General features: G+C 45.7%; 1 protein-coding gene across 1 annotated transcript in view; it reads right to left on the bottom strand.

The window, feature by feature from the left end:
- Positions 1-990: 990 nt before the first annotated feature.
- Positions 991-20,297, bottom strand: part of FGF9 (fibroblast growth factor 9) — a 36,534-nt gene continuing 17,227 nt past the window's right edge. Inside the window, exon 3 of the mRNA XM_062195407.1 lies at positions 991-1,830. Within this exon, the coding sequence (XP_062051391.1) occupies positions 1,585-1,830 (246 nt within the window). The 3' untranslated portion in view covers positions 991-1,584. The remainder of the gene's footprint in view (positions 1,831-20,297) is intronic.

Here is a 20,297-nt window from a genome sequence, read left to right as displayed (position 1 = left end):
TGTAGAAGATATTCTACACAGTGACCTCCCCTCTTAAAAAAAAAAAAGAAGAGTGCTTATGAAGACCATGTTTAAAAACACAACACATCCAACAAGTATAATATGTTCCCCCTCATTGTCATTATTGATATAGATTTATTAGTTTCATTTTGCCACCTTTACTTTAAGAATGTAAGCAATAGCATTTAACGGGTGCTATTACCACATAATTACGACAGTTCACACCAAAAGCCATTCTCTATAAAAGATGTTACAATGGACCCCTACAGTACTTGCATAATTTCATATTTGATAGCCAAGTGCACAAATAAAAAGTTTACAAGAACGATCCTACTAATCTCTTGTCTTTCCCCATTCCCTCTTAAAAAAAAAAAAAAAAAAAAAAAAGCTTGCACTATGTGTAAGCTTTTTTTTCTCTCTCTCTCTCTTTTCTTTTCTTGAGAATTCTAAATCGGTACGAGGTTTGATGTGAGTCCCGCCGCTCTGGAGGTGGGCTGAAAGAGAAGTGCAGTTACTGTTTAGCTTTGGTCTATTCTGTGACTGCCCCAACCCTCGGATTTTCCAACCGTGAAGTTACAATGATGGAGTCCCTTAGGAGAGAGGAAATATTACACACACAGAATAAAAGGTTGAGACCCAGTTTATCTTTAATCCTCTGGGATAAGCTATGAAACAAGCAGTCTGAAGAGTGAATACTCAGTGTCATGAGCGATGTGCATAAGTTTACAATAATACGGGCACAAAATAGATTGTCGCCTTTAGTACATTGGGGGTCGTCAGAGCTCCTCATATCCATGCACCGTGAGACCTCCTCGCATGAACTGACCACAGGTTCATAGCGGACTTTTCCATTTAATGCTTACAGAGCCTAAAGCTTCCAAAATGCCTATCTGGCCTGTACATATTTCATTAAAAATAAACTCTATATAATAAATAAATATATAAAATAAATAAAATGTTGCCTTTGGAATTTCTATAAATAAATTTAACTTTTTTTTTCTTTTTTTTTTTTACTAAGAGGTCTTTGCTTTAAGTTCACTGGGATGACACCAGTGAGAATTAACTGAAAAAAAGTCTTTTACGTAAGAACTGCACCCTCCATGCCTTTGAAAATGCAGCAGACCCTTGCGCAGGCCACCAGCCAGAATCCTGATGAGTCGAAGTATGGCAGCTGTGCTGATATAGGATGAAGTACAACTGATCAAAAATTTAAAAGCGTGTCTATTTCCCAGCATGCATCAGGCCGTGGTCCTCTCTGCTGTCCCCCTGCGCCTCACCCACGCACCCATTCACTCACTCACTCACACACACACACACACACACACACCCGTCACACGCAGGCCTTCTTGCACACTAAATCAAGCAGGGGGCCCTTGGCAGCCCTCTGGGGGGGACGAGCCTTTAAGTGCAGAACAAAATCAGCATGTTCCCATCCAATGCTCCATCAGACATTACGCATGCGACAAAGTTTGGCAACAGTGGAGCTGAGGTGACGACACAGCTAATCAATAAGAACCCACTGCATGAAACCTTTATAGTGGTTACTTTTTTTTTTTAAGGGCTCAAGTGAAGAAATTGTCTTTGTCAACTTTGGCTTAGAATATCCTTATATAGTTCAGGTACTTTGTCGGGGTCCACTGGTCTAGGTAAAAAATGGGTGAATTTCTGGTGCCGTTTAGTCCTCGTCCCTTCTCTTGGGGTCCCGTCTTTATTTAATGCAACATAGTATCGCCTTCCAGTGTCCACGTGTTTGTACAGGTTCGATGAGTAGGTGTTATACCAGTTTTCTTCAAACTGTTCTCTGAATACACACTCTTGGGTTAGTTTTTCCTGTTAAGAAAAGAAAAGAATAGAAATAAGTAACCTGCAAAATTAGCTACTTTCTGCACTTAGCTGCAACGTAGGACAGGTTGAGGATCCTTTATCTGAAATGCCAGAACTATTGTGGATCTCTGATATTTTTGGATTTTGAAAAGTTTGCCTATAAGTAATGAAATATCTTGGGCAGGGGACCCAAGTTTTAATATGAAATTCATTTGCATTTCATATACACCTTGTTTACACAGCCTGAAGGTAACTCTACATAGTATTTTTTAATAGTTTTTGTGCATGACACAAAGTTTCCTGGAGTGGAACTGTCCACCTGAGATGTCAAATCAGCGCTCAAATATTCAGATTTGGGAACATTTTAGGTCTCGGGTTTCTGGATTAGATATGATCAACCTATATAACCCTCATGAGACAATGCTGATTTGTAACCCACCTTAGTCCCTTAAACACATTTTGCAAACACTTCTGGACTCGACCAATCTAACAGCGTTGTAATTCCCCTTTTATAATCACTCTTCTCCACACTTTCCCATGGAACACTTCCAGATGCCAATGACGGGGTGAGGCACGTGCAAAAGACAAGGAAGGCGCTGGGTCATTCTCAGTTTTACTGTGGCAATTAGATGGTGACCTGGGCGGGCACCTCCATGCCAAAGCCAAAGGCTCAGGTAATGCTTCATCTTTAAAACATTTCTTCCAAATGCTTGCTCTGTAGACCGACACACGCAGCGCGGCCAGGGATGCCGGGGCCTTCTGCACTTCTGCTCTCTGAGAGCAGATTTCAGGCTTCAGTGTGCAGTAGAATTGCCCGAGGTGGTTTTTTTCAAAGTGCATATTTCTGACCTCCAATGCTTTCAAATTCTGATCCGGAAATTCCTGCATTTTTAGCAGGCCCCTGGGAGAATCCTGACGCATAGAATGATCAGCGTACCTTTTTTAATATTTATTCATTCATTTTTATTTCTTTAAAAGGCTGAGTGACACAGAGAGAGAGCGTGCAATATCATCTATCTGCTGGTTCACTCCCCAAGTGCCTACAACAGCCAGGGCTAGGCCAAACCAAAGTCAGGAGCCAAGAACTCCATCCGGGTCTCCCAGGTGGGTGGCAGAGACTCAGTATCTGACCCCTCAGCTGCTGCCTCCTGGGAAGTACCTTAGCAGGAGCAGGACTCTGGGAGGCAGGCATTCCAAGTGGCAGCTTAACCTGCTGCGCCACAATGCCTGCCCCTCAGTCTACATTTTAAAGGACACTGTTGTCCCTCAGAATCCTGCAGGGACTGACTACAGAACCCCCAGAACCTTCCTCCCCCACAGATACCCAAAGCCACATTATAAAAGTCCCTTATAGAAAATGGCCTAGTATTGAAACAGAATCCACACATATCTTCCCACAGAATGTAGGTCATCTCTAGATGACTTACAGGAGCTGACACAATGCAAAGGCTACATAGAAATCGGTAGACAGTACTGTTTAGGGGACAATGACAAGGAAAGAAAGTCTGCCCATGTTTAGTACAGATGACATTTTTCCTCAAATTTCAACTGAAATTTCCATCCTCAGTTGGTTGAATCCACAGATGCGGAGCCACGGATACAAAGGGCCACCTGTAATATGTCCGATGACTGAGTGGGTTTCCTTGAATACAAAGAAATAAAGCAAATATTCAGGCCCCGTAATTCCCTTCAAGCCATACAGGTGAAGAGCCTGCTACTTTCTCGGGCACACAAACACAAGAGGAAAGCCACACTTGTTCTCACATTCCAAGAGCAAGAAGGTTTTCCGTCTTCGAAAGCATCTTACACTTCTCCAACTGAGCTGTACGAAAGCCAGGGAGCCTGAACTTAACCCCACAGCCCAGGGCTCCTGCAGCTGTGCTACCTGCAGGCAGGAATGACCAGAAATGATATGTGTGCCACAGCCCAAAGCCAGGAGCACAGGCCAGGCAGAAACGAATGTGTCTGGGGTGACCCCTGGAGGAACAAGGCAACAGGATTTACTGCCCTTGGTGCTCTACTCAACACTCAACTGAAACTTTCAAAGTCAATTCCTTCCTAGATGGTGCTTTTAAAAAATGACACTAGCAGCCTAGCACTGTGGCGTAGGGGGTAAAGCCGCCGCCTGCAGTGCCAGCATCCCATATGGACACTGGTTCAAGTCCCACCAACTCCACTTCTGATCCAGCTCTCTGCTATGGCCTGGGAAATCAGTGGAAGATGGCCCAAGCCCAAGTGGAGGACCCAAAGAAGCTCCTGGCTCCTGGTTTCAAATCGGCACAGCTCTGGCCATTCCAGCGAATTAGGAAGTGAGCCAGCAGATGGAAAACATCTCTGTCTCCTCTCTCTGTGTAACTCTGACTTTCAAATAAATAAATAAATAAATCTTAAAAAAATATATAGGGGAAGATGTGCTAAGCTTCTATGCACAGTACTATACCATTTCCTACAAGGGACTTGAGTATCTGGATTTGGGTATCTGGGAATCCTGGAACCAAACCCCAAGAGATTACTGTAAACAAATGCTCACAAGGGTAGTTGACCTTCTTCCATTTCTCTCGCTCAGAAAGCTTTCTACATCCCCAAAATATAGATGTCCTTTTAATGTGTACGCAATAGAGAACACACTTTAGTACGCTGAATTCGCAGGTGTCACTTGGGTAGAAACCTGTCATCTCCCTCTGCTTATGGACTAAGTCAAGAGGGCAAAGAGGAGAAAGGAGGAACGTTTGACAAAACCAATCGATTGTCCAGCACAGGGCTGATGTCTCTGTCTCTTCCCTTAAAAGGCTCAAAATACACTCCACAGCTCAGGGGCTCCTGCACATCTCAAGTCAGTGCTCTTCCAAGGGGTCAAAGCACCAAGCAGGTTTTCAACAAAATAGCACCTCACTGGACACAATTTTGCTGAGTGAGCTGCAGCAGGGGAAAGCAGAGGGAAACAGCAATTCATGAGTCAAGGACAGCAATGAGGTGGAAACTTTACACTGCTGCTGCTGGGTCCACAGGGACAAAACGCAGAGAAACTGAAGTTATTCCACAGTTCCACCTGCACCTGGACTACTACTGCCAGTTGGAAGGACTAAGAGAAGCCACCCTGCAGGGCAAAGGGCAACCCTTGGCCCCCCTCTGTGCACGTGGAAAGAACCCGCCCCCTTGCCCGCCTTGATTTCTCTCCTTTCTCCCACCCTGAGGAAACTTACAAAGTATGTTAAAGGCATTACAGGCTATTTCACTCTTTACTTCCATCTGCATAACACATAACCCCCCCCCTCCCCGCGCGCACTGGCAAGATTATTCCTGGCTAGAAATGGCTGCTTTGGGTTTGCCATCATTAAATACATTTTCTAAACAAATTAATGTGCATTTCGTTTTCCATTAATGAAATGGGCCAAAGTAGGGGACTGGATGGTGAGCCTTCAGTTGGAGAAAGGACCGGAAAAGCTAACTCAGCTTTAAGCTTCCCTTTTCTGGTCAGGGAATCGTGTCGCTAGATCAACACTATGAAATTCGTTTCCACTCTTACAAACGAGAGCATTCGCTCCTTTCTGTGGAGCCGAGAGTTAGGCACTATTAGTATTTCCTTTGCATCCAGAGCACACCTGTAGCATAGCAGCCTTTCTTGACAGCCAGGTTACAGGACGGGGAAGGGGCTGGCTGTGGAGGGAGAAGCCTTCCCAGAGGCCAGCTTCACCCCTTGCTCACGGGAGGACATTTGCAGCTGCGTGTGTCACCTCGCCGCATCTCACATGCCTCATCCTACAGACAGGTTAGTCACGTCCAGATACCACAGATACCAAAAAGTCTGAACCACTTCTGTCCTGACCCTTTCAGGATGAGAGATCTGCAACGTGTATGTAATACACATGTCGGGACAGGGTTGTGATCGTCAGGGAACGGGGCTCAGCGCCAGGGAAGCCCGCAGGAAACAGCCGAGTCCTCTTGATAGGGCATTGCCATCCCAGTACGGGAACACACCTCCAGGTAAATACGCTGGGTACGGAGGCTCCCTCCTGGGACAGCCACACACGAGGGAGCCTTCCATTTCTCCCCACCCATTCAGTGAGGCTGGGGAGGGTCGCGTTTGCAGGCTACAATCACGAATGAAGGGCAGCAACCCTTCTCAGAGTCACAGGAGGGGGCCTCGCGAAGATAGTGGAGAGTGAGTAATGTGAAAACATAGTGCGTGGATTTCAGATTTTTTTTGGCACCAAAATAAATATCTTTTAAGTGCCTTTTTTCAGGAATTTTGGAAGCATCCTCATATATGCGTCCTTTTTTGTTGCAAAGGAAGGGAGGGAGGGAGAGAGGGAGGGAAGGAGGGGCGAGCCACTTTTCATTCTACAGGAGGTAAAGTGGGAAGAAAAATAAAAAGCATGAGAAAATTCAGCAGTGGTAGAAGCATCATCTTAAAATGGAGCACGAATTTGTCTTCAGTGTTTTCAAAAGGACTCTCATTCTACATTTGTTTCTAAAGAAGACCAAAAAAAATGGGACGTTGAGACACCAGTCAGGACCCCCAGGTTTCACACTGAAGCACATGGGTTCAACTCCCAGCTCCAATTCTTGACTCCGGTTTCCTGTTAGTGTGGACCCTGAGAAGCAGCTGTGATGGCTCAAGTAACTGGGTTCCTGCCACTCCCATAGCCTGGCCAGCTCCCAGTGTGAGAACCGACCCCCTACACCCCAGCCATTGTAGGCATCTGAGGAGTGAACTGGCAGATGGGAGCACTTGCTCTCTCTTTCTTTTTTCTCTCTCCCTTTCCTTCTCAAACAAAAATTCTTTAAAAGAACATTAAATAATCCTTTAAAAAAAAAGTTGAATAAGTTTAGAAATTGAGCTGGCTCGGGCTGGCGCCTTGGCTCAATAGGCTGCAGCACCAGCACCCTGGGTTCTAGTCCTGTTTGGGGCGTTGGATTCTGTCCCGGCTGCTCCTCTTCCAGTCCAGCTCTCTGCTGTGGCCCGGGAAGGCAGTGGAGGATGGCCCAAGGGCTTGGGCCCTGCACCCGCATGGGAGACCAGGAGAAGCACCTGGCTCCTGCCTTCGATCAGCGTGGTGCGCTGGCCGCAGCGGCCATTGGGAGGTGAACCAACGGAAAAGGAAGACCTTTCTCTCTGTCACTCTCTCTCACTGTCCACTCTGCCTGTCAAAAAAAAAAAAAAAAAAAAAGACATTGAGCTGGCTTTTTCCACCGCTCGGTGGACACAGCCCTGTTTCTCTAGCAGGCCGTGGCAGCATCATTTATTCACACATCATACAACTTTCCAGGCCAGCCAGAGAATAATGTGAGTCATTCCACTGAAGACAGCATAATCCACAGCAGCATTTTTTATGATGGTTAAGAGTTCAAAGGTTTCATACACAACGGGCTTATAACTGCAGTGAGCAAGTTAAATGAGATTGTGCAGACAACACGGGTACAACCACTGGTACAATCCAGCTCCTGTAATTACACCAATTATGCCACTCTGATAACCCTGCATAACTCAAAAACGGGAATTATCATTAAAAAATATAGGATTTGTATGCTTTTATCATAAATAAATGTTGAATGTTTGAAATGATAAATATATTTACTCTGACTGGACATGATACAATGTATACATGTACTGAAACATCACATAGTAGCCCATAAATATGTACAACACAACTGCAATGTCTATTAGAATATTTTTAAACGATTAAAGATTATATTACTTTTCCATACCACATACATGCTTTTAAATAGTTTTTTCCTCTTATTTGGGATTATGTCAATTTGTGATTTTTGGTTTACATAGTCAGAATAGCAAAATTTATGGACCTAATATTTTTATGACCATACATCAATACTCAGTGATAAAATACTTAATTGAGGTAAATGTGCTGTTGTTACACACAATAGCACTTCAAAGAGCTTGTAGAAAACAGAATTAAAAGATTGTGGCATGAACAATTTTCAAAATCTATGTAGTTTTTTCATAATACACATTTTTCCACAAACTTTTTTTAAACATCCCTGACATATCTACTACAAAATTATTTTCCTAAATAAAAAATAAGTAAATGAATACAAATTAGGCCAGCAAAAATATATTAACCTGTCTTGCTACATATGTGCAGGACTAGGAGAATCATATGCCTGAAAATAAACTACACACTTTGGAATTATAGAACGCAGATGTTTTACAACTCAGCATATGTTTCCAATGCAGACACTTTATAGAGTATTCCACTATAAAGTGATCAATTTTTGTTTTATTGTATTTCCATGTTTTAATTTTTTTAAGATTATTTAACTATAGCTGTTTATGGCATACCTATCTTTGAACTGCTAGATTATATCACTAGGTTTGGGTGGAGAATGTGGATTTAATTCAAAAGCCTACTAAAGTCCATGCTTTGGAACAAAATCTGGTGATGGTTAGCAACTATGGAAACCCCTTTTCACTTTAAATATCAACTTCTGAGCAGTGGGAAAAACTGCAATTACAACTTCAGAACTATTACCAATCCTTTTAAAAACCAAAGTATGAGATAACAATGTGAAAATGACAATGTGGTCCAAAGAATGCTTAGGAATGTTCTAAGACATTCAAACAGATACTGACCTAAAATACTAATTTGAAAATATGTCATCCACACGGGCAGTATTATGCCCAATGAGATCTACTGTCATTTAAAAATGAAAGCAGTATGGTTTCAAAACTCAAAAGTCAGCAGTAGTTCCCACTGAGAAGTACAGGCTCACATCATGCTGCCATTTTAAATCATTATTCCCGTAGTAATAAACATACAGTGTCCCTTTAACCATACCACCCCAATGGTTGCATTTTTTCCATTCAACGGATTGCTGAAACTCCCTGCTACTTCAACATAAACTACGGGAATGTGTAAACTCATGGTCATGGTCTGTGACTATACTAAGGTCGACTTAGCTGTTAGAGAACCCAAATAGTTAGTGAGTTAATGATTTTCAGGCAATCATTCATTCTCAATGCTACTGTTTATCACAGTCATGGTATTTAAACGTCCCTTAACCACAGTGGCTTGTACAGGTGTACTCTTCCTCATTAATAATCTAGCAGGAAAGCCTTAATGGGAGTTGTTGCAAGGACCAGGGTGATTAAATATAATGACTACAGGACCATTAATAAGAAGCAAGATCTTTTAACTCTCACCTCTGGGGAGAAGTCCCCAACTAGATGGAAGGCAACGCACACAGGGAGAAGAGGCGGGAGGGCACTGTTTCTCACTGCATTCCAAGCTCTAATCAGCTCCAATCCCCATGCCCTCCATGTGCTCACCCGGAGTCCAGTTCCCCAAAATCACCCCAAATTCTCCACAAATACAGATGAGCCTGCCTTTATACACCTGCTCTAGGCCATCGACACTGCCACTGGAATTATGGGGACAACAAGAAACAGTTTTCATTCTGTGTCATCAAGGTACACAGGACAGTAAGAATCCCCACCTTCTCTCCATTTGAAACACCTTCTCCCTAGAAGCTACTTACTTCAGCGCCTGAACTTTCAAAGGTTGGGGTCCTGCTCCCAATCCAGGCTCACACCTACAAAGACACAGAGACATACATGCGAACACAGACACAACCAATCACATACACACATGCACAACACACGTGTTCACACATAAAGTTACACATGCTTCTGTGTGCTCACCTATGCTTCTACACACACATGCACACACACACACATACACACACACATCTTCTAAGCTGCATGCTCACCAGCTACGTGGCACCAAATACGCAGCAGGTACAGAGCCTGCCAAAGGTACCACAGGACAAGCTGGGGCCACATAGAGTCCGTCCTTAGTAGCTGCCTATAAAAATGAGTATCTGCTTAGCAAATCATAGCTCAGAAACTTTCCATACATTTATAGAGATGGATTCCCACAGGGGAAAGAAAATCTTGTTCAAGGTCTAACAGAATCCAAGTTTGAAAAGATCCATATTCACTTTAAGAAATATCTTGGCACATATGAAGGGGCAGCCATGTACACTTAACTGTTACATGAACAAACCTAGAGAGAAAATTCATCAGATTTCGTGCAGGATCTTAGACCATCTAGTTGAGAAAAATCACATGTAACTTTTCCTACAAGAGCCTACTATTACATAATAAGAACAGTAATGTCATATAATGACCACTTAAAATGCACATCAAAGATATACAAGAGCTGAAAATAATTCAAATTAAATATCAGTCATTAAAAACCGAGAACAGAACAGAACACCCTTGAAGGGTTCAATTAACAGGCAGTGGAAGAGACATGGGAAAACTAAAAAACTGAGAAGTAAAATTAACACAATTAGGATTCAAGGATCCTGGACAAAGAAAATTGAAGACAACTACTTTGTTTCCATGAGAATCATTGGGTATATTGGGGCGGGGCGGGGAGTGGTTAAAAAAGAAGAAGAAGAAACAGGTGCCCGAGTTTCTATGATAAACAAAGAGGCGAAATTCACTAAATGGTTTGCAGAAATAAAATGAGAGAAACTGAAAAATTAACATGGGGTCTTCAAAAAGTTCGTGGGAAATGCATATTATGAAACAAATGAGGCATGAATTTCAAAAAATCTTGTACCACAATAAACTCTTTGAATTCTATTTTCCATGAACTTTGTGAAGTTCTCTTGTACAGTGACAGTATCTGCCCAAAGACAGAACTACTCACAGGACTCCCTTCAGGGAGGTATGCCAGCCTCACAGAGAGACACACACAACCTGGTAACTGCGGGGGCAGTCTAACCCTCCCGGACCTCTATTTCCTTCTCTGTAAATGGGACTTCGGAGGAAGAGATTTCTAAGGTCCCTTTGAATCTCAATCGTAGCAATTCAGTCTTGGACACATCAAAACGTGGAAAGCAAAATTATCCACAATAACTTTGGAAGGACATATTCGACAGGAAATGAAAAAAGAAACTGCCATGGAGCTGGAAACTAAGGAAAGAAACCAAATAAAGCGTGCTGCGAGTCGGAGTCGCCCGCTGCGGTGGGGAGGAAGCAGCGGATGGGAAATGCAGCCTGTGCTTCCAGTGCAGTCCAAGAGAATGAGGTTGCTATTCTGGGAAGAGAAGGACAGGGGAGCAGACAGCCACTCCTTGGCGTGACTGCTTCCCCGCATGTGGCGCTTGCCGCATCCCTTCACAACCTTGGCCTCAATAAACATGGCTTGTGGATGAACTATCTGCCTGACCAATAAACCCTACTTTGTGAACTTCCCTAAGAGGATTTATTCAGAAGGAAAAAAAAAAAAAAGCTAATCCGTAAGCAAACAAAAAGGTAGCAATGTAGCAGAACGCTTAAATCTGGGTGGAAAGTTGGATGTTTGCACATAAGGTAGAGAAAAGGCAACAGCACAGAGAAATGACACCAGGACTTCCTTGGTCACTGGTACTTCCGTAAGACCCTTGCATTTTACAAATACCTTCACCCGACCCTGTGTTCCCCTGGGGCACTCCTTTTCCACCCAACACCCACAGATGAATCCTAAGTCAGGTGCAAAGAAGATAAAACCTACCTCTGGCACCTTCCCTTCCTGCCTGCATCCCCAGCCCCCAGAGCCCACTGTGCATGTCTGACCAAATCTCTCCAGAACCCATCTCTTCCTCCCAAGCCCACCTTGTGCACATAACGGCCCTGCCTCTCCTTAACACTTTCAAGAGTGTCTAATTCTCTCAGAACCCCTCTCCCAGCCACGGCATAGCTGCTTACTTCCAAGGCTAATCAGGGACACTAAGACCAGCCAGGAGTCAGTGTACTTGTATCAAGACACCAAGTAAATATGCTGACATGGGCTTTCGTGAAAACGTGCCTTGTGAGTGTGTAGCCTTGCAAGTCCTAACCTGCACTCCATACCCGAGTGCTTGGGTTCCACTTCCAGCTCCATTCCTGACTCCAGCTCTCTGCTAAAGTGTACCCCAGGAGGCAACAGGTGATGGCTCCAGCATCCGGGTTCTCACCACCCACGTAAGAGACCCGGATTGATTTCCCCAGCTCTCAGCTTTGGCTCCAGCCTACCCCTTGACTGCTGTGGGCATTTGGGGAATGATCCAGGAAATAGGAGCTCTGTCTCTCAAATATAAAAAAAATAAAATACAAATATGCGTTAAGTCTAAAACCTCAATTCTGATGGTAGGCATTCTGGGTGCTGTGGTGGCCTAGAGAATTCACAAACATGAGTATGTGAACATTAAAGTAATTATAATAATAATCACAAAGAAAGTGAAATCCCTAATGAAAGAAATGTCTTTAGTTGTGTAGATTAAAAAATGAAGGGCATATGGGAATAAATTATATAAAACTGACCCGGAAAAACAGATTTAACTGTTGGCATATTAAAGTATAATTCCAGGGATCTCATGTTTTCATCTGTAGAAAAAATTTTAATTTATTTTCAGAGACTGCGTAATGAGTCTTCATTTCAGAATTCGGGAAACACGATACCAATGTATCTCCCACACAGTCGGGACCACGGGAGGTCGCACAAGTTCAGGGTCTCCATGCCTGCCACGCACATCCATGAAGAATGTCAGAGAGCAAGCAGGCACCGGGCAGTCACATGAGCCAAAGTCTCCCTGCCCTCATCTCCTCTGGTCCTCACAGCAGTGCCGGCAACTGTCCCTCGCGATGGCCAGATCTTGGCAAGACTGCCCACATGCGTAGGACTTGGCAGTGACAAAGCTGAGCCTTGAAGCCCATCTATCCTCCACTTCATACTCTATCTCCAAGTTCAAACGGCTTAGAATGCAAGCATAGAGTGGTATCTTCCATCAGAACACAGCAAATTGGAAATCAGCTTAAAAGATAGAAAAGAAGGCAAGCCGGGACAATAGGAGCAGTGGAAAAGTACCTGAAACACAGCAATTCCTATGGAAAGTGAAGAAAAAAAAGAGAGAGAGAGAGAAAGGGAAGAGGAGAGGAGAGGGAAAGAGGTAGAAAGGAAGAAAGTGGAGGAGAAGGGAGGCGTGAGAATGGAAAGACACCCCAGAGCTGAGAGCACCAGCAGATTAGATGAGAATTCACAATGAAACAAATAATTCTGCGCCACAACAAAGCAATCACATTATGCGCCACGGGGAGGGGGAGGTCTTTGGCATGACCTTGGCGGGTGTGTTCTTAAAGCATTGCACAGGGCTTCCGGCACTCCATCACAAAGCACAAGCAAACTTCCCTCGAGATTTCAGTGCAGAATTACAAAACTACGTACACATTAGGAGGGAATCCAGTTAGGTCGGTGCCCATAGAGAGCAGGAAGGAAGACAGCTCCGAGCAACGTCTATCACAGTCACAGTCACTATCACAGTCACAGTCACGCTGCAACCTCTCAGTCCTCAGAGGGACGCCCTCTGCAGCAGGGGTGTCAGGAATGCAGGCAAATTTTCTCAGCCACTTGTCCCATGCTGAGGTGGTACCCCCAGGCCAGCAGGCTAACAAATAACGCTTCTGCACAAGTCAGGCCCTGGCACAGGGTGGAGGAGCAGAAGGGACAAGGTGGCCAGCACACTGCTAAAGCAGCCCCAGGGCAGTGGCTCCAACGTCCCTCCAGTAGGGCAGTTCTGGGTGTGAGGGTCAGGGCGCCACGCCAGCCAGGTCACAGAACAACATGGAGGCCGACAGGGGAGGAGCCTCCGAATGTCAGCAAAGACACATCTGGCGACAGCTGGGATAAACAGAGGCAGAGAGAGGACATGGGGCAGGGGAGAGACAACAGCATCCGGTTGCACCCAGCAGCCACCAGGTCTCCAAAGCCTGCAGCGAAGTGAGCCATTCTCTCTGCTGAGAACACCTGCCCGCCTCACTCCTCCTCTGTGAATGACCGTGCCATTCTCTCCCATCCCCACAACCAAGCTTCCTCCTGCAAGCTCTCTGGGACCTTTTTGTATGTGGTTCTATTGTAAGGTTTATCACATCAAGTCAATTCCTAGGTTACATGTCTGAGTCCCCCCTACACACACACACACACACACACACGGTTTCAGGCTCTTCCTGGATCAGTTGTAAGGTCACCCGCAGAGGAAATATTTTCACAAGCCGTGGTTCAGTGGAGCAGGTACAGTGGAGTCTCACTCTCTGTGGTAGTACAGTGGAATCTCACTCTCTGTGGTAGTTAAGTTCTATAAAGTCTCCCAACACGGAACCACTGCTCCAGGGAGAAATTCGAGGTTAGGTTGCGAGAAGCCTCTAGTCCTAACATTTTTATCAACCTATCCATGCAGAATTTTGTTTCATGTAAGCCTTAACTGACATACATTAACACAGATCTCACAGCCAAGTGCACTGTAACTGAGGTCTGGATGGAGCTTCTACCCGACAGTTTGCTCCATAAAGCACGGCACGGCACAGCCTTCTTGTGGCTGGGGACACGAGACAACCCCTTAGCACCACACATGCAGCCTCTGTAAACAGCTGTATCACCGACAAGGAACACCAGCTGTGAAACACATGGCGCTAAACAGATCCAGAAAGGACACTGCTTTCCAGTCTGAGCTGCCCCAGAGGACAGAGCATGGCTCTCCTTGCTACGTGGGTGTGTGGGGTCATCTCAGAGTATTTGTCTTCTCTGCACATGTCCACAAATAACCGAGAAAGCAAGAAGAATATTGGTGCGGGAGCTCCGAGCAAGTGGCAAATGTGCAGACGCAGAATCTGTGAATAATGAGGGATCGGCTGTATTTCTTGCACCTGCTAACACACCTGGCAGGTAGAGCAGTATGTCACCACTAACGTTTGGTGACTTTGTGGAAGAAAGCGGGTACAAGTGTGCAAGTGGATTGCGAAGAGAAAAGCAAGTGTGTATTTAAGTGTGTGCATGAATGCAAGAGGGAGTGAGTGTGTGATCAAGGTGTGTAAACAGAAGAGTGTGTGTGAATGTGTCAGTGAGTGAATGAATGGAATGACTGTGTGAATGGGAGGGAGAGGGGGGGAGGGTGTGGCCAAGTGAGGGTGTGAATAGAATATGTGAGCAAGTGAGTGTGCAAGTGAGTGGCACATCCAGTAAGAGAGTGCTTCCGATGTGACCCCTAATTCTGAGTCAGGCTGTCCAACAACATTAACTCGAGCACTCAGAGCGACAGCTCCACTTAAAAGAGAAGCGGGAAGCTTTGCCATTCAAAATCAGCCTAAGACACTGAGACTCTGGTCAAGAGGGAACCTGGGTTCTGTGTGGCTGACAGTCTACTCTGAAAAAGAGGCGACACAGGAGAGGCGGGGTGGCCAGGGTGAGACGTGAACTCCCTGGACTTCTGGAATTAGAAGGAAGTAGGAGCAGGGCAGCAGGTGCCTGCTGAATCCCATTGAACTCACAGTCCCCAGCTCACAGGCAAAATGAACTTCCCCAGTGTGCGGCAGGGCTGGGGGCCCAGGGAAGCAGGAGTCAGCCCTGCCAGCAAACCAGAGAAATGCAACACCCATGGCACAAGCCCACCACGCCTCTCAAGCGTGTGTATGGCCCATGCACCGAGCACTGGCAAAGTCACAGGAGTTGTCACATGAAGTTCTTTCCATTAAAAGGCACTGACAAGCACCATCACCATCACATGGGCTCCCTCGCGTTTGCTATCCAGAAAGGATCCTTACACTCAAAGTGATCAGGAGCCACAAGTCTGTCCATTATCGACTCTGGGGGTTTTTTTTGTTTTGTTTTGCTTTCATTATTTAATTATTTATTTACTTGGGAGGCAAGGGGAGACAGAGATCTATCATCTACTAGTTCATGCCCCAAAAGTCTAAAACAGCCTGAATGGTGGGGGAGGAGGGAAGGTGGCAAAGCCAAAAGCTGGGAACCTAACCCTGGTCTCTCGTGTGGGTGGCAACCCTGGGGCCGTCAATGCTGCCTCCAGGGGGTCTGCATCAGCAGGAAGCCGGAGTCAGGAGTCAGAGCTGGGAACGGAACTCAGGCACCCTGATGGGACTTAGGCCTCTTAAAACCACTAGGTTAACACCGGCGCTACAGGTCAACTCTCCTATCATACAGCAGGTGCCTATTAGTCAGTCTGCCTGGTCACTTTTTGCAGTTGAAAGAAGCAGGTGCATTGGGATCCTACTGACAATCCTTCATTCCATACGCATTAAGCGCCAACTGCACGCAAGACAGCAGCCGTGGAGAAGCAGAAGTAACCAAGTCACTGTCTCCCCAGAGCTTGGACTGCACGAAATGCGACAGCTCTAGTAAGGGGCTGACTCCAGCCTCCCTGCTCTGGCTGCTCAGGTGGGGACTGGGGCAGAGGGGCTTGGGGAAACACAGCCATGAGGAGCAGGGAATCTGAGTGACACCAGCGTGGGGAACAGAGGACCCGAGACTGTGTTTCTGAGGGCACCTGGCGGGAGGGGCTTCTACGCTGGAGCTCCAGAGCCGGAAGACCTTCCTGAGCTCCTTGCACAGGCACAGAACCATTATCCGCCACTCTCTCGGCCGCTGGGGAAACGCCTCTACTGGGCAACTCATGATTAAAACTAAATACTTCCCAACCCCTCGACAATCAGATCTTATGCGTTCTATGACTTTGCCCATCCTAACTTGGGACGTTTTAAATGTGTCTTAGACAGTCAAGAAAGGCAGGTGGCTATCTGACTCAACAAGACAAAGTTAACTAAAATGAGATAAATACACTATTAAAGAGATGATTTTCCACTAATGACCAGCAGGATAGAAAACTAAGAAAACAAATAAACCACTTTTAAAAAAAAAGCTAAGTTTCCCAGAAAAAAAATAATCCTCCAAAATTATATTTAAATGATATTTGTGAAATAAATACTAAAATCTTGCTCCTCTGTGTGGTTAATTCTGGAAAAGGAAAAAAAAACTTTTATTCACAAAAACAGATGGCTGTTTTGTTTTGTTTTGTTTTGTTTTTTTTTGGACAGGCAGAGTTAGACAGTGAGAGAGAGAGAGACAGAAAGGTCTTCCTTTTTCCATTGGTTCACCCCCAAATGGCTGCCACAGCCAGGAGCCAGGTGCTTCCTCCTGGTCTCCCATGCAGGTGCAGGGCCCAAGGACCTGGGCCATCCTCCACTGCCTTCCCGGGCCACAGAAGAGAGCTGGCCTGGAAGAGGGGCAACCGGGATAGATTCCAGCGCCCTAACCGAGACTAGAACCCAGGGTGCCGGCGCTGCAGGTGGAGGATTAGCCTAGTGAGCTACGGCGCTGGCCCAGATGGCCATTCTTAACATACATATTGGACAAGATTTACTACATTAACTATGTTCAAATCTTGATTTGTCACTATCTATGCGAACTTAAGTCAATCCTCAGTTTCAGGGCAGGCATTTGGCAAAGCAGTTAAGACGCTGGTTGGGGGGCCGGCGCCGTGGCTCACTTGGTTAATTCCCCACCTGCGGTGCCAGCATCCCATATGGGCACCGGGTTCTGGTCCCAGTTGCTCCTCTTCCAGTCCAGCTCTCTGCTGTGGCCTGGGAGGGCAGTGGAGGATGGCCCAAGTCCTTGGGCCCCTGCACCTGCATGGGAGACCAGGAAGAAGCACCTGGCTCCTGGCTTCGGATCGGCGCAGCGCCAGCCATAGCGGCCATTTGGGGAGTGAACCAAGGGAAGGAAGATCTTTCTCTCTGTCTCTCTCTCTCTCACTGTCTATAACTCTGTCAAAAAAAAAAAGAAGACGACGACGACGCTGGTTGGGAGGCCTGCATCCCATATCGCAGGGCCTGGGTTCAATTCCCGCCTCTGGCTCCCGACTTCAACTTCCTTCTAATGCACTCCTTAGTGGGGGCCAGGGATGGGGGTGGGGAGGTGGTGGTGATGGCTCAAGTTGCTGGATTCTGTCACCCAGGTGGGAGACCTGGATTGAGTTCCCAGCTTCCAGCTTCAGCGTGGCACATCCCTGGCCACTGTGGACATTTGGGGAGTGAACCAGCAGATGGAAGCTCTTTGACTCTCTTAGCTCTAAAGTTTTAAAAATAATAACAACAAATTAAAAAAACTCACTCAAAAAAAAAAAAAGGCACTGTATGAAGACACCCTTTGAGCTGCTACTATATCATGTAAGAATCATCACTCACCCTTTGAAAATTGGCCATGCACATATTACCCAAAATATCGGATGAACACCACCCACTTCCAGAGCATGCCTGATATGAGGTAGATCACACAACAAATGAAACCTTTGCACTTCATTTTCATGAATTCCATTCTTTGAAGGTGTTTTTTTACAGGACATGTCTGAATGTCTCCCAGCAAAGTAACCTGAACCAGTACAGTGACACAGGTTACTCGCCGGCTGAAAGTGGCTCAGAATCTCCCCTGCAGACCAAGTCCAGGCTGGGACCCGCCCCGCCTCACATGCCCCAGCTCCCTCCTGCCCAGGGCTTGCCATCCACAGCAGGTTTTCCAATACTGACCTCCACAAACACAACCAAGAGGCCACAAGTTCTCTACAAAAACGTCTTCACTGTATCTCTTCATTTTAAAGATATGGTGTTGAAGATATTCAGGATCCTCCAGATGACCCCCCTTAGAGCAACACCCTGACACTCAAGAGCCAAGAGTCAGCCTAGCACATCCACACATTCTGCACTCATGTATTCAACCAACCACAGATTAAACGATGTTCAGGGGAAAAAAAAAAAAAAAAACTAGGTCTATACTGAACAGATACAGAATTTTTCTTATCATTATTCCCTAAACATCACAGTATAACAACAATCTGATAGCATTTACACTCCATCAGATGTTATTATTCTAGAGATGATTAAAAGTATATAGGGGGGCAGTGCTGTGGCATAGCGAGTAAAGCTGCCACCTGCAGTGCCGGCATCCCATATGGGCACCGGTTCAAGTCCTGGCTACTCCACTTCTGATCCAGCTCTCTGATGTGGCCTAGGAAAGCAGTAGAAGATGGCCCAAGTCCTTGGGCCCCTGCACCTGCTTGGGAGACCTAGAGGAAGCTCTGGCCATTGCGACCAATTGGGGAGTGAACCAGCAGATGGAAGACCTCTCTCTGCATCTCCTTCAAATAAATAAATAAATCTTAAAAAAAAAAAAAAGTATATAGGAGGATATGCATGGGGTCTATGCAAACACTGCATTATTTTGTAGAAGGGCTTGGGCACCTGCAGAGTTTGATATCCGAGGGAGGTCCTGGAGCCAATCTCCCCCAAGAGTATTGAGGGATGATTGCATTTGGGTTTAAAATTACTTCCAGTCATGAGTAGTGCCCTTAAACACCATCAGGGCTAACAAGAAAAGAAAAAAAATCTCCAATTTGGTCCATCATGAGTATGGCTCAAACATACGAAGACCAGGTGACACTATTTGGTTTAAGAGTAATTGAAACAGGAAGATGCTAAGAACAGGGTCACTCAAGAAGCTCTGAAGAACAGCCATGCCAGGCTCCAAGGAGGCCAGGCCACCGTGCTCGGGGCTCTATTTACTTAAGGTGGTGTCTTAGCTCCCATCGTGTGACCTCACCTATTCATGGAACCAACTGTGCCAATTTGGATTCTGTTGGTCTTATGGTTTAGTTTGAATTTTAATATAAATTCATTGTAAGTTACAGTTGTCAAAGAGGTGTAACACAGAGAATTCCTATGTAGTTTATGTCTGCATATATTTAAGTGACATGATTGGGGCTGGTGTTGTGGCCCAGGAGTTTAAGCCGCTGCCTGCGACTCCAGCTTCTCATGTCAGCACGTGTTGAGTCCAAATTGTTCCACTTCCGATCCAGCTCCCTGCTAATGTACCTGGGAAAGCAGCAGAAGATGGCCCAAGTGCTTGGGCCCCTGCTACCCACATGGGAGACTGGATGGAGTTCCTTGCTCCTGGCTTCGGCCTAGTTCAGCCCTGGTCATTGCTACCATTTGGGGAGTGAACCAGCAAATAGATAGATGGATAGATAGATCTCTCTCTCTCTCTCTCTCCCCCTGTAACTCTGCCTTTCAAATAAATAAATAAGTCTATTTTTTTAAAAATAATGCAAGTAACTTAAGTCAATATGGAGTTCTAAGGTACCAAGATACAATCAGTCTTCAGTATCCATAGGTTCTACACGCACAGATTTAACCAGCCACACATTGAAAATCTTCAGAAAAATGGGCGGGGCATTGTGGCATAGCAGGCTGAGCCATCGCTGAGACACCTGCTTCGCATATAGGAGTGCCAGTTCCAGTCCCAGCTAGTCTGAGCTTCTGAAGCAGCTTCCTGCTAATGCACCTGGGAAGCAGCAGATGATGGCCCAAGTTCCTGCCACCCACGCTGGAGACCCTGACTGAGCCCCTGTCTCCTGGCTTCAGCCTGGCCCAGTCCGGTTGCTGCAGGAATCTGGAGAATGAATAAGCAGACTTCTTCTTTCTTTCTTTTTCTCTCTCCCCCTTCCTCACTTCCCTTCTTCCCTCCTTCACCCTCTCCCCATCACTCTGGGTTTCAAATAAATAATCATAAGAAAGCTTTTCACAAAAAGAATTCTGTTCATACTCTATATACACAGACTTTTTTTCTTGTCATTATTTCCTAACAATG

Source organism: Lepus europaeus, chromosome 6 (assembly GCF_033115175.1).
Source record: "Lepus europaeus isolate LE1 chromosome 6, mLepTim1.pri, whole genome shotgun sequence".
NCBI lineage: Eukaryota > Metazoa > Chordata > Mammalia > Lagomorpha > Leporidae > Lepus > Lepus europaeus.
This window is presented reverse-complemented; position numbering and strand designations above follow the sequence as displayed.